The sequence below is a fragment of the Pseudochaenichthys georgianus genome, chromosome 2, assembly GCF_902827115.2.
Source record: "Pseudochaenichthys georgianus chromosome 2, fPseGeo1.2, whole genome shotgun sequence".
Classification (NCBI taxonomy): Eukaryota; Metazoa; Chordata; class Actinopteri; order Perciformes; family Channichthyidae; genus Pseudochaenichthys; species Pseudochaenichthys georgianus.
The window spans coordinates 7091182-7111455 of NC_047504.1; the positions used below are offsets into that span (position 1 = coordinate 7091182).

Below are 20274 nucleotides of genomic sequence, written 5' to 3' on the forward strand. Positions count from 1 at the left end.
GCAGTAGTCTGAAAGTTGCGGTTTAAATAAAGTTATAAATCATCTAACAGGAGTCTGTCAATCAAGCTGACCACGCCCACATAGGCCAATGCGGAAGTAAATAAGCCAGGTGAAAAATGCCTCCGTGTGTGTGTTTTGGGGGGTTTAAAGCTACATTAAAGTCAAGCTCATAACAATTATACAGCCTTAGGGTGTATTTACAGTCTGTGTCCTGCACTATGAGGCACCATCTATCTGCAGACCCTCGATTTGGACACGTCTTCAAACACCAAAGAAAAACTTGACAGACAGGTGCTGTATGAACACAGAATTCACATACATGTTGTTTTCACATTCCCAAAATCTCCCCAGGTAGATGTTATCATTTTAAGTTGAACTTTAATGCAAAAACTTAAAACTTTGAATCAAAAATGGTTTGGTTTCCTGTGGTTGATAAGGGTATATTCATGTTATGCAACATACTGCTGCTCTCTAGTGGCAGACACATGCAAGGACACTGAACAAAAAAAGTGACATTTTTAAATGAGATGATTACAATCATTTTTATTGTTGTCAGATGTTCCAGTTTATTTCACGTACGACAAGGTCACCCCCCCCCCCCCACCAAAATAGTCTTAGTTAGACCAGTGCAAACTGACAAAATGTATTGACCTGTTAAAAGCCTATAGAGGATATGAGCAACAGAACAATTCTAAATGGAAAGAGTAACTAAATACGTTTTCCAAATAAACTAATACGAATTTAAAATAATGATATCTATTACAAATGTGAAAACTATAAAACAATTGTTTAAAAAGTATTTCCATAACTAGTTTTGTCCTTTTCCTTTTCATGCAAACATGGGGTCCTAACTGGTTCTTTGTCACATAAACTATTTAAACGGTATGTTATTATGAAAACACACAGCATCAGCAGCCTGCAGTTTATATATTTCACCACGAAGTGTCAGACTTTAGCAGCTCAGCTCAGTGCGCAGAGGAAACACTAAAACCAAAACAGGAATGAATGCTTTCCAACATAAAACCCTGTCCAAGATGCGTCAGGGAGGTTTACATCAGAACAGGAGTGGCTTTTATTTTTTAGGAGCCATTGCTTAACCAGAAGTCTTATTGTGTAGTGTTCTACTTCAGCTTGACGCATCTTTTCATGGCAAGATTTAGAGGCTGATCCACACGTCACACACCATCACTCGTGTTTGTCTGTGTGTGTTATTACACGAGGACAGCTGCTACGCACTTGGAGACACGATGTGACATTTAGCCACGCGTAATTTTGCGCATTTGGTGAGCTGTGCGCACCGTGCTTGCACCGCTTTGCATGAGATGTTTTGACTGTGTCTGTGCGCCTGTTGGAGTGAGTCCAAGGATGCTGCGGCTTATCTGGCTGCCGGAGTGCCGCCGCGCAACACGGGGCTGCACCATCCACATGTGCTGAGCAGGAGAGGCGCGGATCAGGCGCGTTGTCACACCTTGTGGTCTGGTCGCACTATGGATCACTCCCGGGACATTTGAGCATCTCCTGCGTGTCCTTCCCAGGCTGCACCATGGGGAACAGCTTCACTAACCTGGGTGCCTTCCAGTCTTTGCACATAGTCATGCTCGGTTTGGACTCTGCGGGGAAAACCACCGTGCTGTACCGGCTCAAATTCAACGAGTTCGTCAACACGGTGCCCACCATCGGCTTCAACACGGAGAAGATCCGACTGGGAGGAGCGGGGGCCTCCCGGGGCATCAGCTGCCACTTCTGGGACGTGGGGGGCCAGGAGAAGCTGCGGCCCCTGTGGAAGCCGTACAGCCGCTGCACGGACGGCATCGTGTACGTGGTGGACTCGGTGGACGCGGAGCGGCTGGAGGAGGCCCGCACCGAGCTGCACAAGATCACGCGTTCAGTGGAGAACCAGGGCACCCCGCTGCTGGTCATCGCCAACAAGCAGGACCTGCCCCGGGCTCTGGATGTGGGGGAGATCGAGAAGCAGCTGGCCCTCTCAGAGCTCCCCCCCTCCACCCCCTTCCACGTCCAGCCGTCCTGCGCCATCATCGGCGAGGGGCTGGAGGAGGGCATGGATAAACTGTACGAGATGATCGTGAAGAGGAGGAAGTCACTGAAGCAGAAGAAGAAGAGGCCGTGATGGCGTAGACATATATAGAACTTTGCAGAAATATAAATACAGCTCCAGTTAAAATGAAGTGACCACTCCAACTGGTTTGACTATTTATAGGAATCTATTTGAGTAAATTAACATTTTTGTTTTATTCTCTAAACTTCTGACAACATTTCTCCCAAATTCTCCTTTTGCTTTAACGTCAAATACAGTTATGTTTACAATTAATATAAGTATGTTTCTATACATCTATATTTATCTTTTATTTTATTTATGCAATTTTGATTGGCATCATTGCATTCATTTATTTCTGCAAATTGAATGACTATTTTTGGAAATAAGATGGACTTTTATTAATCCCTCGTGGGGAAATTGTTTCTCTGCATTTGACCCATCCTAGTGTTAGGAGCGAGCAGTGTGCTGCCATTTTGAACGGCGCCCGGGGAGCAGTGTGGGGAACGGTGCCTTGCTCAGGGACACCTCGGTAGCACTTGGTCTTGCCGGGGACCTGAACTGGTGACCTTCCAGTTGCCAAGCCAAGTCCCTATCGACTTCGCCACCACCGCGTGGGAGAGATGTCAGTAGTTTAGAGAATAAAACAAAAACGTTAATTTAACTCAACGTTATACCTATAGATAGCAAAAAAGTGGTTTCTTAATTGTTTTCACAGCTTTACATATAGCAGATATATATAAAAAACACAATGAAGCAGAAATATCATCATAGCCTCCATATATGACATAAATATATTGATTTAGTGATGCTAAAACATATTGTCACTCATTAGGATATATGATTGTATATGGATGTTTTAGAGGGACATAAGGAAAGAGAGCTGTCTTAACTCCATTTACCAACATTTCAATGGACAGAAAACAACTAAATCATAAATACAAGTGACAGAAACACACAAAAAAGTGATTATAAATATAATCTTCTTGCCTTGTTGAACAGTTTGAACTTTTCCTTACAGGCAGATAGTGTCTCTAAGTCCCTGATGTAGAAATATACAAATAAGACTGTTTTATTTGGGATACTTTATAGATAATATAACGAGACTGTTGTTAATGAGATGGTGTTGCACCAAAGAAGATTCCCAGAGAAGGCAAACCTCTTCCATCCAGTCTCACTTTGACTGTTTCCCTCAGTCCATAACAAGCGTTTTATATTTTATGAGCATTTAACTCTTTGATTTTAGCAGCAACACTTCATTTCTTCCAAGAAAAGTAACAACTAGTCACATAATCTGAATTTGCTGCACCATCAATTAATGCTAACTAATCTCCAGATGCAGTTTGCTGCCAAGTACTTGCAGAGAGCTCCTCCAGTGGCCATCAAAAAAGCTTGATTTGTTGCAAATGTATATACAGGGATATGGAAACCCAGATTAATAGCTATATGGGCAGAAGATTCTCGTTTGTACGGTTTCCAACAGGTGCAAACGCTTTTGAACAGTCCTTACATTAGGAGAAACACACTGCAGCTTCAGAAGCGATGCAAATAGAAAAACACAAAAGTACATGCAAATGAGGAAACATCTTCTGCAACTTGACAAAACATGCGCAGCGTTTACTAAAAGCGCTGCATATAAACACTCAAAAGTGACGCACACAGCTTGGAGCGGAGCGCTTGTTGATGTTCTGGGATTATAATGTCGTCTAACTATCACTATTAGCAGAGTTTCTCAATATATTTGAAATGATTAAGTAAGTTTAATTATCTAGCTAGCTTACAGCAGCTATTATATCTGAAGGACATTGTTAAAATAAGACCATAAAACATTTTACAACAGTGACAGCTGGGCAGCTTTAGCATCTCCGAACCTCAACAAGCGCTCCGGTCCCACTTTTGAGTGCAGTGTTTTGTTTATGCAGCGCTTTTAGTAAACGCTGTTCATGTGTTGTCAAGTTGGCCAAGATGTTTCTCCATTTGGATGTGTTTTGGCACTTTTTGTTTTTTGTATTTGCATTGTTTCTGACACTGCAGCACGTTCCTCCTAGTGTAAATGTTTTGTATTGTAACACGTTTGCACCGGTCTGCCACCGTACGTGTGAGCCAAAAATGCAGGTGTAAAGATTAGTGCCATGGCTGGGAAGTGTCTTTTTATTTTGTTTAAATGACCATTTTATCTCATGATAAGCTTCTGAACAAATGGACTTCAAATGCAAACTATGATTGTGCATTGTGAGTGTTTCACACGAGAAGAAATCACAGTGTAGTCGTGATTTTATCAGAAAGATCAAAGTGTCTTCCTGTAACGATGAAACAAAGCGACAGGCTGGAACCTGTTCTCTTATTGAATGATATTCAATCGTAAAGTGGTCTTCCAGTTGAGTTATAAACTAGTTTTAAAGTTAAATGAGTACCTGTAATTCAGTCCACAACCCTGATAATGTTGCAGCTTGCAGAAAAGATAAAGAAATGTCCCAGAAAATAGAATTAGTCTTACTGACAGGACTGTTGAATGTCTCAGATGGAGTCAATGCCGTGTTCACGTCAGAATAAAAAGAGGAATTGCTGCAGCTCCATTTTCACAAAATAATATGGATTTTAAGTGATAAACTGCAGCATGTTTTTAGGTTAATTTGGTCATTTAATATTTAAGAATGCTGAAAAAATGCCCACTTATAATAACCAAAAGGGGCAAGATATTTCATTTATTTTAAATATGATATTCCCGATATGAATCCGACGTGAACGTAGCATCTTTTTCTCTGAAGTAATCGAGCTGTTTTCAACATTGCATGACACACAATGTAAATTATACAGTACAGTGTTACAGCTAAGATACAGCAAGACCAAACAATGTGCCAAAAATGGAAAAAAGTAAAAAATATTTTTGTGATTAAAGTCTTTGTAATTTAACGTGTGTGTGTCTGGGGCGTGTTTTATTATTCTAAAGCTTCAGGGCGGGAATTTCCCAACAGATAAGTGCCAGTTGTGTGTACTGTTGTAAGTTATTATTAAACATTATTTAGTGTGAATGCTGATACAGCATTCCAACTATCTGTTATACGCACACAATTCTTTATTATTCCGCCGGGTTATTTTGCACCTCTTCTTCTCCCACATTCCACATCGCAGAAACTCCGTTCCAACATCAAAACGTTCAACTCGGTCGGGAATCGATGGCTATTACTTTTTTCATTCATAACTTTCATAATTCCAGAGATACATCCCATAATTCATCACATTTTTAACATGGAAGTCAATGGAGAAACTCTTCAGACTTGAACAATATTCATGCAATTTCAACTGCTAACTGCTCCTTCATACTTTCACTCATTCCAACTTTAAAACGTTACACATCTTTCTGACATTATTCGTGTAACGCAACTTTTAAATCTGATTCATACTTTTAGAGATATCAAACATTGTTCAGACCTTGGTAAAGAGGCCTTCTTCAGATTTAGAGTGTGTGATGTCACAGCTAGACAGATTTAATTTTGCCTTCATATTTTCTTGTAAACCTGCCATAATTCCCAAACTCTACATTCCTGAGACATAATCTTTCATGAGAAACGTAGGAAAACCTCTTGAAGCTTGAAAAATTGAAAAAAATTAAGCAAAAAAATTAAACAAAATGCCTCTTGAGGGCATGAAGTGACAACAACTTTCAACATGTCTCCATTAAACCCCATTGTAAATTCAGCCTCATATTTCCTCACCACAGCAGCCGCACACCTTTAGTTAATCTGCCAAAAAGGCCCCATTATTAACCCCGAAAGTACACAAAAAGTACACTTCAGATGCTCAAGTTCCTTGACATGCTTCACGTTTTGAAATTTCACCGCTATCTGTTACGGTTCTTCAACAAAATGTTCACATGTAAGAGGTTTATCTCTCATTCAGAACAATGAAAATGCTCTCCTCTCACTGATCACCATGGAAACCTTTGATCTCTGCACACCTCGTTAGCTCAAATATAAACACCTGTGTCATGGAACACGATGATGTCATAACTCCAACTGACATGCTCAGAGCAGCAGATAATGGTTAACACAGCTCTACGTCAATTATGGGGTGTCATCATATGCCGTTTCCATGGAAACGCATCCCTCGCCATAAAACACGATGTCGCTGTAACTCCAATGGACACGGTCCGATCGTCCCCCAAACTTCGCTTGTATATCACCGGTCCATGCCTTAACAGCTCTACGCCAAATCTGAGATATCACCATAGGCTGTTGCCATGGAAACACATCCCTCGCCATAAAACACGATGTCGCTTTAGCTCCAATGGACACGGTCCAGTCGTCCCACAATCTTCACCTGTATATCACCTCTCCATGCCTCAACAGCTCTACGTCAAATATGACATCTCACCATATGCCGTTTCCATGGAAACGCATCCCTCGCCATAAAACGGTGACGGTTTTCTCATAACTTCAGTGAATATGCTCCAAACAGCCCAAAACTTCACAGGTTTGGTAACGATGCAGCCATCAACGCATCTAAGCGTATTATGGGATGTCATCAAATGCCATTGGCATGGCGACAGATCATTCGCCATCAAGTTAGTTCAAAAGTTTGCAGTTCAAATATTCTGCTGTTTTTCCAAAACGTTTTACTTTCTTTTCTTCTCTCATCACACATTCAAGCCCCCAGTGTTCATGTATCATTTCAATCTAAATTCTTCACTTTCTTCTTACACATTACATTTCAGCATAGCAGTTTAGTATCAGCTTTTCAGCATAAAGCATTCCCACTAGCAATTTCTTCAGGAATTGCATTCTCTAGTTTACTTTATTACTCACAATATAAAGTACATTCTATACACTTTAACAACATGCTATAACTTTCAAATTGAATAAAATAGTAATACAGACATAAGAAATTAGGTTAAAAACGTGTGCAAAAATAAAGTATAATAAAATATTGAAATACACATAAGAAGATCTGATCAAAATGTGTACGCTGTATAACAGTAAATATAAAAAATATGTATGCTACAAATATGCAGTATCAAGAATTTCCAGGAACATGAAGAACATGTTTTCTGTCTCGAGATAAATGTGCCTCCCCTCCGTCTCTGCAGTGTCTGCTGCGTGACTTCCTAACCTCTTATTATTATGGTCTGTGAGACTGTGAGCCGCTGTCATGTCAGAGTGGAACCACTGACGTGTGAAACTACTGTTATTTACTTGTTTTGGGAAATTGCACTGTGTACTTTGTGTTCCTAGAATAAGACATTTTATCTCTCCTCAGGGATTTAAGTGTCTGGAAGTAAAGGAGGGGACGCATTTATCTAAAAATCAGACATATTTAAATCTCGGGAAGTGTGTTTATAGACAAAACACCACTGGTTTAAGTCTAGAAAAGGCAAATAAATCTGCTTTGATCGCTTTTCGGAGAACTCACATGCAACCTTATTGGGAGTCAAAGGTCAAAGCAGTGTTTTACATTCACAGATTACACATTTATACAGAAATTATCTACAATATCGTCATATTTCTCCATTAAACTGCAATTTCATTAGTTAGCGAGGCGATTCAAGTTTTTTCCCTAAGCTTTTCTTGATCTTGATAAACGTTAATCTCTGCTTTGCTTCTGTTTCGATGATTTCTCCAATAACACTGTCCTAAAAATAGCCGCTATTGCATACAGTATACATATCGGGAGAAAATCCTCTTTATTGTGCAGACTGTTTAAAACCCACTCTTTTCAGACTCTTGTTTGTTCCAAATGGATTAATAGACACGTTGGAAATGAACTCTGCGTATTAAAATGCAAATTGTGCTACAGATAGATCCAGTTGGTTTTGCATCAGAATTCCTTCACACACACAGAGTGAGGAGTGTGTGTGCCGTTCAAGCGGAGGATAATCCAGCTGAGTTTTCAGGGTGAACCCAGAGTCAGTGCTGACGTCACGCTGCATTTAAAACACGTTCATTATCATTTTAATTACAGACTGCGAGCAGAGGAGAACGGGAAGCGCTGAACGTTTACAGCTGAAAAATGTCACTTGTTTTTTAAGTCAATTAAAGTCTATAAGAACATAGATCAAATACAAATTGCAAGTTTAAGATGTTTTCAATTCTCAATGTTTTAGCATTAGATTTTTTTAAAGTGTATGGTGGGCCAAAAGAGGACAAACAAAAAAAGAGATAAATAACTATTTTTATAGAAAACACTTTGTTTTTAAAGGTATTCAAATGTTTGAAAAAAGCATTTTTTTTAATACAATATAGTCCAATCTAAATCCTTTTTAAGACTGAAGATGTATGACTTTAAGGACGACTGTTTTGAGGAGCGTGTCATTAGCGTGTTAAATTACACGGCACAACTCTGTAACCCAGAGGGCGGGACCCTCTCCCAAAGGATGCTGGGAGTTGACAGAAACAAACCTCAGACTGTCCGTCACTGCGTCAGATTATTTTAAGTTAATTTATCTGGAAAGGATACCGTCTCTGAAACAGATTTATAGCTATATAAATAAACTGTATTTTAAACCAAGAAGGGCTTTATCATGATTGCATAAACAAATGTTGGTGTTGTTCTGAAAAACTGAAGACATATCTTAATAGCTGCAAAAAGTCCAGAAGGAAAGTATAGGGTTAAAGTCACATAACTGATCATATCTGCAACAGGAAATACAAGAGGAGGAGGAGGAGGTTTATTCATATTAACTGATGACAGATAATATTCAACTAAATCTCATCCCGGAATAACTTAATGTGACTGAAATGGAAAAACAACCCCCCCCACAGGAGCGGACAAATAAACACAAATACATGAGCAGTTTGTTTATAATGTACTTAATGTACGGAGTGAAGGTAAAGAAAGCCTCTGTGCATATACAAACGTTATATTTGTTTAGATTTGAGGGGTTAGAGTTCACCTTGACCTCACAAAAACATCTGTATGGACCATAACTTTAAAAATACTTGCTCATTATGACAATATCCCACAAAATATCTAACAGGATATAATACTAAAGTGAAGACTTCCCAAAAGTGGCACAGTTTGTATCCATAAAGTAAGCATTAATCAGTGAAACAACAGAATAATAGAATAAATCTTCTATTTATTTGTATTTATTAGGGAGGTGTGTGGCGCAGTGGACTAGTGCACTGGTGTTCGGATCAGGGGAGCGCAGGTTCAAACCCCACTGCAGTCAGCATGTCGTTGTGTCCCTGGGCAAGACACTTCACCCCAAATTGCTCCTGCGGGGATTGTCCACAGTATTGAGTATGTAAATCGCTTTGGATAAAAGCATCTAACAAGTAATATTTATATTTACATTAAACAGACTTATGATACTTTAGCTCCTTCTTGTGGCTACACCTATGCCCTGCACCCTGAGTGGCAATAAACTGCCTTATGCTGTTTCCCCTTATCTTACAAATATAATTATATTATATTATAACAATGCATTATATTAACCCTGCAAGGACAAAACAGGAGTATAAAATAAGGTTACTTTTAATCTCAGGATGTTGCTTTTGTTTAAAATCCTGTTGTTATTCTGATAAATTGCACAAAACTACTTTAATATGTGCATCCTAGATTATATGTTACTATCAACTGGAAAAGCAACATACAAAAGAATTGTTCTTGTTGGTTTTTGTTGTAAGCTTCACTAGTGTCTGGATGTCAAAGCTCACTTAACCTCCTAAAATCACTAGCTATTTGCAAATGTCTGATACTGTTTTTCTTTCTAGGGTAGGGTAGAGATAAGATATAAACTGTAATTTGATAATAACTGATGTATTAAGCTCAAATATGTTGGCATAAATTGGCATTTTTGTTCTCATAACACACAGCAACATAACCTCAAATGACCTGAAAAAGACTGATGTTTGCCTGCCAAATACAGTGAAGGTTAGTTATTTATTTATTTTATCACATAACATGCTGCAGAGGAAAGTAGGCCATCTCCAGAAATGTTTGTCTAGGTATTGTAACTAACTGACAGAGCCAAAATAAACACTTTAAGCAGCAGTGAAGGGCCGTGAAGCACAAAAGCATGAGATAAAAAAAAAAGTCCAAAAACACTAGAATTACAGTGAATGTAGTTATATACGTCCAGAGTGAATCATTAAGCTAATTCTGTGTCTTTGCAGGTCCTTTAAGGTGAAAGGTGGGCATCTGTGGATCAAGCAAGAAGGAAGCAGCCGTTCAGTTATAAACAGGAAGTTGACTGAGAATGAATCCAAAATAAAAGCATCAGGCTAACGCTCACCAAAAAGATACATTTATTTCACAACAACATACAACTATGGTTAAATAGTATAGTTTAGTGTATCATGTAATGAACAAATGAGTGAACATTGAAATGAATGTCACTAAAGAATACTTAAGAAAAGTTCCAGTGTCGTACAGTAGGCTATTTGAAAATGCTGGACAAAAATCAATGTATTTCCCAGGTTCGTTGGTTTTATTTTGAAAGTTCCGACAGCCATAAATTCTGTTTTATTCACACTGACTTTATCTAGTGTTGACAAAGTCGTGTCTTGCACTTGGAAGATGTCTGCAGAGAAAGAGGGAGATATGTTGTGCTTTTTTATCAACGGGAAAAAGGTACGCATTTAATAAACAGATAACCATGTTTGAGGTAGTTTTAGCTGTTAGCCAGTCATTTATTCTGCAAATTAGTTTACACGAATGTTAAAAGTTGTATTTTTGACTCCTAAAACAGTGTGAGGGATTTAGAGAATTAGAATACACGCTTAAATTGAACTAAAAGTAGTTTTTAAGTCATGAACTGCAAACGGTGACCCCTCAGAATCTGGGACGGAAATGGGTTTAAAAAAGAAAAGCTCCAGAACAACAGTTTTAGCATCACACAACTGTAACATTTTATGAAGAAATACTTATATCTGACGAACCTAAACTACTTTTTGTTATATTTTCTGAGAAATACAAAAACCGCAATAAAGTTAATATGAGATTGCAACATATTATAGTCTTTATTGCTACAGTGTAGTTAGGACAATGAGATTCTTAGGTCACAGGCTCCTCCAACAGTGCAACACAATACAACAGATAACAAAGTACAGGTCAATAAAATAAAATAGAATATAATAGTAAGTGCAGAATTCATTGAGATCAGATAGATTATAATCTAATCTAATAATTAGATGTAATTAATTGATCTCAGATTGGGAAATGATATTGGTATAAGAAGCATAATTTAAGAAAGCATTTAATGCAAACATATCAATAGAAATGTATGTGTATCTATTGATTATAGACATCCTTGCAATACTTTAAGCTCTGGAAGCTCTGGACATTGAGCATGTTTCTCAATGTTGTTCTTTTTTTGACTTAATGATAGAGAAAATATGTTTTGTCTCAACTGTATTCAGTTTTCTGTCAAGGTGGGATTTGGTTTGCAACTATTGAATGCATGTGTGATATTTTCTTTGGATGCAAAGTAAGTTTAATAAGAGAAATATTTACCTTGTGTTAAACAGGTAACAGAGAAGAATGCTGACCCTGAGACCATGCTGCTGTCCTTCCTCAGAGAGAAGCGTATCCTTCAGACCAAACACACACACACACACACACACACACACACACACACACACACACACACACACACACACACACACACACACACACACACACACACACACACACACACACACACACACACACACACACACACACACACACACACACACTAAATACAGACTGTATTTAACAATGAAATGTGCAATACACAGGCTTCTGCAATTAATTTCTATTACTGGCTGCAACTACACTACTTTTTATATGTTCCCCTACTTTTAAAAAAAATATTTATTAAGTGTGCTTGCATCTTGGTTATTTCCCTTGACGCTGGCTGCAGTCAGGTTAACGGGAACTAAGTCTGGCTGCGGGGGGGGAGGCTGCGGGGCGTGCACCGTCATGGTGTCCCGCTACCAACCTGCCACCAAAACCATCATGTATCCTTTCTGATAACAATGGAGGACCACTGGAGTATATTTTCTGCAGAACACACAGTTTCCCTTCACCTTACTTTCAGGCATTTCTCAGCGAACGCCTGCCTGCTGCCGCTCTGCTCGCTGCAGGGAGCCGCTGTCACCACCGTGGAGGGGGTCGGCAGCACCAAGAGCCGCATCCACCCAGTACAGGTCAGTGAGGGACGCCTTGCTCATGAGCACCTCAGCATTAAGTGCTGAGGGGGAAGAGAGCGATCATTTGCTTCCTCCATTTCCCAAAGTTATGTGCATGCATGTTACAGCAACTGTAAATGCCTCTGGATGTACAGCCCCAAACACACTTCCCTTTTAATGCAAAACACACCTTCGTCAAGGAACAAATGTATGAGTTAAAGATTTTCTTTTTGATGCTGTGCTTTTTTAGGAGCGGATAGCGAAGGCTCACGGCTCTCAGTGCGGTTTCTGCACCCCGGGGATGGTGATGTCGATGTACACCCTGCTGAGGAACAAACCCCAGCCCAGCATGGAGGACATCACACAGCACCTCGCCGGTCTGTCTGCTGGATTTGATTCATAATAGGCATATATAACGCACCTTTAAAAATACAACACACAACAAGAATTACATGTTAAAAGCAGATCTGAAAATGTGAGTTTTGATTTGTGATTTTAGAAATTGGTGCAGTCGTGCCTTTTCCATGAATCCAGTTATTTATATTCATGTGAAAACACCAAGTGATTATGAATGAAGTCTCATAAATCTGTCATGCCTCCTTATTCTGTGTTTTTTTTTCTCCAGGAAATCTGTGTCGCTGTACTGGATATCGGCCCATTATCGACGGCTGCAGGACTTTCTGTCAGGTACAAAGCTCCGCTCTGCAGGGAATACAAGTTATATCATTCTGTTTTTGCAACACTGTAACTTAATGTGTTTGCAGAATTGGTTAATGTCACCAGGCATGGGCTAGCAAACACAAGGAAAAACATTAAGGATTAATTTTACTCCAACTAAAACCAACAGGAAGAAAACTGCTGTCAAGCTAATGGAGCCGGAGACTGTTGCCTCAATGGAGACACAAATGATGATGAAGCAGAGCGTGTGAGTTTGAGTAAAAACAAATGTCTTGCTTTTCTAGTTCTTTGTCTTTTTTCTATTTCCCTTTTTTTAAGCAATTAAAAAATAAATAATTGTACGGAGCAAAAACATTTAAAAATAAATGAATAACCAACAAACAAACAAGAGGAGCAGAGGAAGGAAACACATTCAGTTACTGATCTTGCCATGGTGTCCCATGTCTCACATTAAGTGCTTGTTTTCCTCCTCTCTCAATGTTCTGCAGGAAAAGCCACAGTTGTTCAACAATGAGGGGTTTCTTCCTCTGGACCCGACCCAGGAGCTTATCTTCCCTCCTGAACTGATCGTACGTCATGAGATATTTTTTCAAGCAACAACAAGTTAAAATGTAACACAATGCTCAGAGTGTTTACTCGGAGAGGGTCATTCCAGGTCGAGTTTATCCAATACTGTTCCCATGAAGCTGCAGTATTAAAATGCAACTTTCTCCACAGCTGATGTCAGAGAGCGCGAGCCCACAGAGCCTCACCTTCCAGGGGGAGAGGATGCGCTGGGTGTCTCCCTCCTCCCTGCAGGAGCTGCTGCAGCTGAAGACCAGAAACCCTGCAGCTCCTCTGGTGATGGGGAACACAAACATAGGTCAGATTGATTTTAGGTTAATTCAGACTTTCTGCAGCTGTTCCTTTGACAGTTTATCACAAATACAAAACAGTCATAGATCATAAGTAGGCATGATGTCGTGAGTCATTACTGTCCAAGTTGACCTCCACTCTGATTCCTGTTAAAGGTCCAGATATAAAGTTTAAAGGCACCGTGCACCCGCTGATAATCTCTCCAACCAGAGTGATGGAGCTGTTTGAGGTCACTCAGACTCCACAAGGTAAAAACACATTTACAATTTATATTTGTAAATAATTATCGTACAGATAATAATTCTGCATGCCAGTGCAGAGTATAAAAGTACAAACAGAGTTTTTTTTCTAAACTCCTCTCCACAACTTTTCAGGTGTTTGGGTGGGGGCGGGCTGCAGTCTCTCTGAGCTTCAGTCTCTTCTGGAGAAGCTGCTGCTTCAGAGTCCGCAGGAGAAAACTGAGCTGTTCAGAGCTCTGATCCAACAGCTGGGGAACCTGGGAAGCCAGCAGATCCGTAACGTTGCTGTAAAAACACTTTACTCATTTGTTATCTAGTAGGGGTGTAACGGTTCACAAACATTTCTGTTCGGTACGTACCTCGGTTTTTAGGTCACGGTTCGGTTCGGTACGTTTTCGGTACAGCAGAAAAAATGATCACAAAACATAACATATTCTTTTTTTTTTTATTATTATTAAACTGTGAATAATGTATTCACTCAAATAAATACAAAATATAATAAAATAAACATTAAGGTGCAGCATTTCGATGAACTGAAATAATCTGTATTTGAACTGTACCTAAGCAGCCAGTTTGACATTATGATTTGCTTGTCATTGTATTTTCATGTTTTTTTAAAGAAAAATTAACTTGTCCACATTGCTTGCCGTAAGGGCAGATCTGCTGGCACTAACAATGTCTCCTTCTGTGGAAAACACCCTCTCGCTAGGGCAGTGGTTCTCAAAGTGGGGGGCGCAGAGGCATGCCAGGGGGGCGCGAGAGGCCAGGAGGAAAAATGGTTATAAAAATAAATAAATCATAATTTGAAAAATTATTGATTCGAAAATAATATGATGCAGTATTATTACGTCTGGGTCTCTGTGTTTCATTAAAGTTCGACTCTGTGTGTGTGCGGAACGAGCCATTTTGTGTGCGTGAGCGAGAGAGAGAGCGCACCGGTACTGGAGATCGTTGTTGTTAGCTTCTGGTGCTAGCGAGCTACGCTAACAGATATAGGTTTTTTCAACAACAAAATGGAGGAGAGTCCTCTCCTGTCAGATTGAGAGACTCATTGAACTAAAGCAGGGGTTCCCAACCTTTATTGTGCCAAGGACCGGCAGATACATTAAAAAAATAAATCGCGGACTTGTTGTAAATTTTAACTGATTTTAATATTTACTCACCACCAGCAGGTAGCAACAGAGGCTAATTGTATGTAACAGCCTGAACAAATACTAGAACAATATGCATCCAAAACATATTAACAACGTTTAAAAAAGAACCGGTGTCGTTTGTTGGTTTTTCGGAAAACCAAAAAACCGACGTTATTCAGTTTTGGTTTTGTTTGTATGATTTACGGATAATCCAGTGATGGGAAAACGAGGAGAAGGCGCATTATGATGATGAAGGAGGTGTGTGTATGTGTGTGTGTGTGTGTGTGTGTGTGTGTGTGTGTGTGTGTGTGTGTGTGTGTGTGTGTGTGTGTGTGTGTGTGTGTGTGTGTGTGTGTGTGTGTGTGTGTGTGTGTGTGTACTCTAATTAGTAGTGGTGGACTTTAATGGAGTACACTTTCTCAAGTACTGTACTTAAATATAATTATTGGATATTTGTACTTTATCACTCTGTACTTTGCTTTTTTATGCTGATTAATTCTTCTACAAATTTTAGAAGCACACAATGGCATTTGTTTTCAGAAGATATTATGATAGTGACGTTCGTTCCGGTGCACTCCGACAGCATTTAGCACTACATCGAGATTAAGATTAAACTAATTTATTTTGGGAACACCCGCATATAGGCTACCTATGGAGTTAGCCAGATGTGTGTACATTACTGTTCATGGTCATTTGAAAACAAATGCCGGTGTCGGACAGACACAAACACAAACACAGAGCAGAGCAGAGCGCGCACGCGCACACACACACACACACACACACACGACTGGACATCTCCTTCATAAAACTAATAAAAGGGGGAGTGATCGGGCAGTTCGATGTGTGTAGAGGTGTGTGTAGAGGTGTGTGTGGTTAACACGTAGCAGCCTGCAGTCACTCTTAAGCTGTTCTGATGAAGGTAAACACAGCGAAGGCGGTGCGTAAAAAGGCACAGCTCTCCGCGCGCTGGTGCTGCACTTCTCAGAGGCGGAGTTACACGTCCCGCTGCCTCCTGATGCTGCCTGCAGCCATTTCATGAAGTGAAGGAGGTTTTCCTTCTATAAAACAGCTGCGGGCAGCAGATACCGTGAGAGTCCCGGACATGAATTCATAGATCAAGGCAGACTGGTTTACTCTCCTGTTTTGCCAATCCGGTGCTTAAACAAAGGCAAGGCAAGTTTATTTATATAGCACTTTTCAACACAAGGCAATTCAAAGTGCTTTACAAAAAAATGAAAGACATTAAGAAAATGGCATTTAAAATCAGTCATTAAAAATAAAAGCTAATAAAATAAACATATAGCTCTACACCCCTGGCCGACATGTCCTTAAAATGAAGTCCGAGTTTGAAATATATCTCAAACTACAAAATGCATGTCCTGCAGAAAATGCGTGTGAATGCTGTAAACTGTGAACATTTATGGCTGAATTTAGCTGAAAATGCAGAAAAAGCTGAATGTGTTATTAGCTGAATGGTAGCTGCTTTTAGCTAAACAAATGCAGAAAAAGCTTAATATTTCAAAGAAAAGGTTTAAAAAAAGGTATAAACAACAACATGTATAGCCTTGATGTCCTGAAATAGCTGAATAATGTAATAGTTCAATGGTTTCTGCAGCTGAAAATAGGCTGAAGGAGTTAAATATCAGATGTAAGTAGTAGTGAACGAATTTGTATTAAGAAGAGAAAAGAAAGTAAAAAGGCTTGGGAAAGCAGAAGAATATTTTGACTGTAAACTTTTGAACTAACTTGATGGTGAATTATCTGTCGCCATGGCAATGGCATTTGATGACACCCCATAATACGCTTAGATGTGTTGATGGCTGCATCGTTACCAAACCTGTGAAGTTTTGGGCCATTTTGAGTATTTTAACTGAAGTTATGAGAACACCGTGTTTCATGGTGAGCATTGTGTTGCCATGGCAACAGCATTTGAAGAAATCTCAAAACTGTCCTGTAGATCTCTTCATGGCTGGACTGTTAGCACACATGTGAAGTTTGAGCACTTTTTCAACATTTTCATAGGAGTTATACATTACATTAGGTTACATTATTCTCTCTCTTCTCTTGATCATTCATCCTGTCTGTCTGTCTGTCTGTCTGTCTGTCTGTCTGTCTGTGTGTGTGTGTGTGTGCACTCTAATTAGTAGTGGTGGACTTTAATGGAGTACACTTTCTCAAGTACTGTACTTAAATATAATTATTGGATATTTGTACTTTATCACTCTGTACTTTGCTTTTTTATGCTGATTAATTCTTCTACAAATTTTAGAAGCACACAATGGCATTTGTTTTCAGAAGATATTATGATAGTGACGTTCGTTCCGGTGCACTCCGACAGCATTTAGCACTACATCGAGATTAAGATTAAACTAATTTATTTTGGGAACACCCGCATATAGGCTACCTATGGAGTTAGCCAGATGTGTGTACATTACTGTTCATGGTCATTTGAAAACAAATGCCGGTGTCGGACAGACACAGACACTGAGCTGAGCAGAGCACACACACACTAATAAAAGGGGGAGTAATCGGGCAGTTCGATGTGTGTAGAGGTGTGTGTAGAGGTGTGTGTGGTTAACGTAGCAGCCTGCAGTCACTCGCTGTTCTGATGAAGGTAAACACAGCGAAGGCGGTGCGTAAAAAGGCACAGCTCTCGGCGCTCTGGTGCTGCACTTCTCAGAGGCGGAGTTACACGTCCCGCTGCCTCTTGATGCTGCCTGCAGCCATTTCATGAAGTGAAGGAGTCTTTCCTTCTATAAAACAGCTGCGGGCAGCAGATACCGTGAGAGTCCCGGACATGAATTCATAGAGAATTTAACTTTCTCGTGCGCACAAGAGGCTGAGACCAGGCTGAGCTGCCGAATCCCTGGGAACCCCTGAACTAAAGGACTCTCTCAGTGTTATCTCAGTGGGTCTCAAATGTTTTGGTCACCATTAATGTAAACAATTATTTCCGAGGCACACGTTTATATGATCATTATAGTTATACAAAAATAAGAGAATAAATAAAAAAACAGGTATGAAATACTATATGACAGTAAAACAAGAATAAAGTTTAAAAGGGTGATTTGTAAAATATCCATAAAGAAAAAGTAAATCTGTTTACAGGTCTGTTTCAATTGGGTGTTGAGAGATGTGTCCAGATCTCTTCATTTTGCTCTCAAAGTGCACCAGATCAAAGTGCTTTTAACTTCTATATTTAAAAATAAATATTCCCGTGGGAGCTTGCCCCCGGACCACCCTATGTGAGGTCACACACCACCTGTAAAAATAGCACTTTACCCCTGCTTACCTATATGCCGTGAGCTGATTATCGAGCATTCATTGTAACAGTCGCGGGTACACTGTGTATTTGCGTGGGGATTGTTGCAGTAGAAAATTCAACTGTGGCGCCCGGTACATTAATGGGAAACCCTAAATGTTTGAGCACCCTCTATGAAACGTCAAGCTACCCCACAGCACCCCCAAAAGAAATCTCTGGCGCCGCCACTGAGCCTGACTATTTGTGTTGGGGGGGCCTGACTTTTTTTTTTCTCCAAAGTCGGGGCCTGACAGAAAAAGTTTGAGAACCACTGCGCTAGGGACAGAGGTAGCAGATACAGCCAGGTAGCGCTTTGCTAACATGGCAACATAAGGATATTTGGCGTTTGTAATAGCTTTGGCTCGGTCTGCACTTTTTGCGAGTGGTGGAGGCTTAAATGCTAGCGGGAGTTGGGTTTGCACTTCAGTCTTTTTTCTTTTGGTACCGGTGATATTCACGTTCGGGTGATGCCTTTTCAAATGAGTGTGCAAGTTTGATGTATTGCCAGCCGCGTAACCAATGTTAGTTGAACAATGCCGACAGCTTTGGTTCGGTCCACCTGTCTTTGTCCGTCATCCTACAATTTTTTACGTTTAACGTTATATTCGTTCGGTACACTTCGGTACACACGTGTACCGAGGTACGGGTACGTATACGGCGTTACACCCCTATTATCTAGTATCAGAGAAATATAAGTCCCTTCGATTTAGAGGATGTATCTACAAAGCAAGTACAATGAAAGAAAGCATGAAGAAGAATTATAGAAATGGAAATGACTGAAGTGTTTTTATTTTTGCTTTTACACGTTTAGTCTCTTGGAGGCAACATCATGAGCGCGTTCCCAAACTCAGACCTGAACCCTGTTTTAGCTGCTGGGAGCTGCAGAGTGAGCGTCATTTCTAACGGTGAGTACATTTCTGGTAGAAGATCCGTTCAAACTTTCTAAAAATGAAGATTAATGACAGACACTTTTTCTCCTTTTTACCAGGAGGAAGACGAGAGGTTCCTCTGGATCAAAACTTCTTCGTGAGCTTCGGGACAACCATCCTGAAGCCAGAAGACATTCTGCTTTCTGTCTTTATTCCCTTCTCCAGGAAGGTACACATATCGTTTCTAAGAGTCCTCCCATTTGCAGTGTATTAAGATGGATTAAGTAGTTTGTTTGTAACAGCTGATAAGAAGGTTAAATCTGATCTCCTCTGTGTGTTCCTGCAGGGGGAGTTTGTCCGAGCTTTCCGACAGGCTCCGAGGAAGGAGAGCAGCTTCTCCACGGTGACCACCGGGATGAGGGTGTTCTTCTCCAAGAGGTCCCGGGTGGTTCAAGACGTCAGTATTTACTACGGTGGGATGGGACCCACCACTGTTAGCGCCTCCAAAACCTGCCAGGCTATCATCTCAAGGTGTTTGATTATTAGAAGTAGATAAGCAGGATTTTCTTTCATCTGTTTCCCACTTTCTTTTTGTCATCAGTCCGCCATCCTTGATTTCTTTATTCAATAAAACGACCAGGCATGACTATAGAGCGTGTTTCCTTCAGGCGTTGGGACGAGGAGACCCTGAGCCGGGCGTATGACGTCCTCCTGGAGGAGTTGGTGCTCCCTCCTTCGGCTCCTGGAGGAAAAGTGGAGTTTCGTCGCTCTCTGACACTCGGCTTCCTCTTCAAGTTCAACCTGGAGGTCCTGCAGAGACTCAGAGACATGGTAGGACAAGGACTGATACAAAAAACATGCTTAAATTCCCTCGAGAAACCAGTAAGATATGTATACTAGAGTTTCTGTGTGCAGAATGTGATTACAGATGAGGTTCCTGAGAAAATGCAGCCTCTCCCCAAAGAGATCCAACCCAGCCTGCAGGAATTCCAGGTGAGAAAATAAATGTTAATCTAAAGCATTTTACATTTTGA

The 20274-nt window shown here is 40.2% G+C and overlaps 2 protein-coding genes across 3 annotated transcripts in view; both read left to right on the top strand.

Annotated features, from left to right (window-relative positions):
• Positions 1-780: 780 nt before the first annotated feature.
• On the top strand, positions 781-4966 carry arl4ca (ADP-ribosylation factor-like 4Ca). Its single transcript, XM_034096836.2, has one exon. The coding sequence runs from the start codon at positions 1544-1546 to the stop codon at positions 2126-2128; it is 585 nt and encodes a 194-aa protein (XP_033952727.1). The 5' UTR covers positions 781-1543; the 3' UTR covers positions 2129-4966.
• A 5578-nt stretch (positions 4967-10544) lies between these two features.
• The window catches only part of aox6 (aldehyde oxidase 6), a 31297-nt gene continuing 21567 nt past the window's right edge, over positions 10545-20274 (top strand). For both annotated transcript variants that reach the window (XR_011644333.1, XM_034099784.2), the window contains exons 1-16: positions 10545-10624; positions 11521-11578; positions 11898-11994; positions 12075-12183; positions 12416-12542; positions 12791-12852; positions 13013-13090; positions 13332-13412; positions 13561-13705; positions 13854-13946; positions 14073-14224; positions 19183-19276; positions 19360-19469; positions 19587-19771; positions 19909-20071; positions 20156-20233. Coding sequence is in view for 1 of the 2 variants with exons in the window: in XM_034099784.2 (XP_033955675.1) it covers positions 10571-10624; positions 11521-11578; positions 11898-11994; positions 12075-12183; positions 12416-12542; positions 12791-12852; positions 13013-13090; positions 13332-13412; positions 13561-13705; positions 13854-13946; positions 14073-14224; positions 19183-19276; positions 19360-19469; positions 19587-19771; positions 19909-20071; positions 20156-20233 (1686 nt within the window). In the remaining variant the exon portion in view is untranslated. The remainder of the gene's footprint in view (positions 10625-11520; positions 11579-11897; positions 11995-12074; positions 12184-12415; positions 12543-12790; positions 12853-13012; positions 13091-13331; positions 13413-13560; positions 13706-13853; positions 13947-14072; positions 14225-19182; positions 19277-19359; positions 19470-19586; positions 19772-19908; positions 20072-20155; positions 20234-20274) is intronic.

Excerpts from the sequence above, each read along its gene's own strand:
- arl4ca (XM_034096836.2), top strand. The coding sequence starts at position 1,544 with ATGGGGAACAGCTTCACTAACCTGGGTGCCTTCCAGTCTTTGCACATA.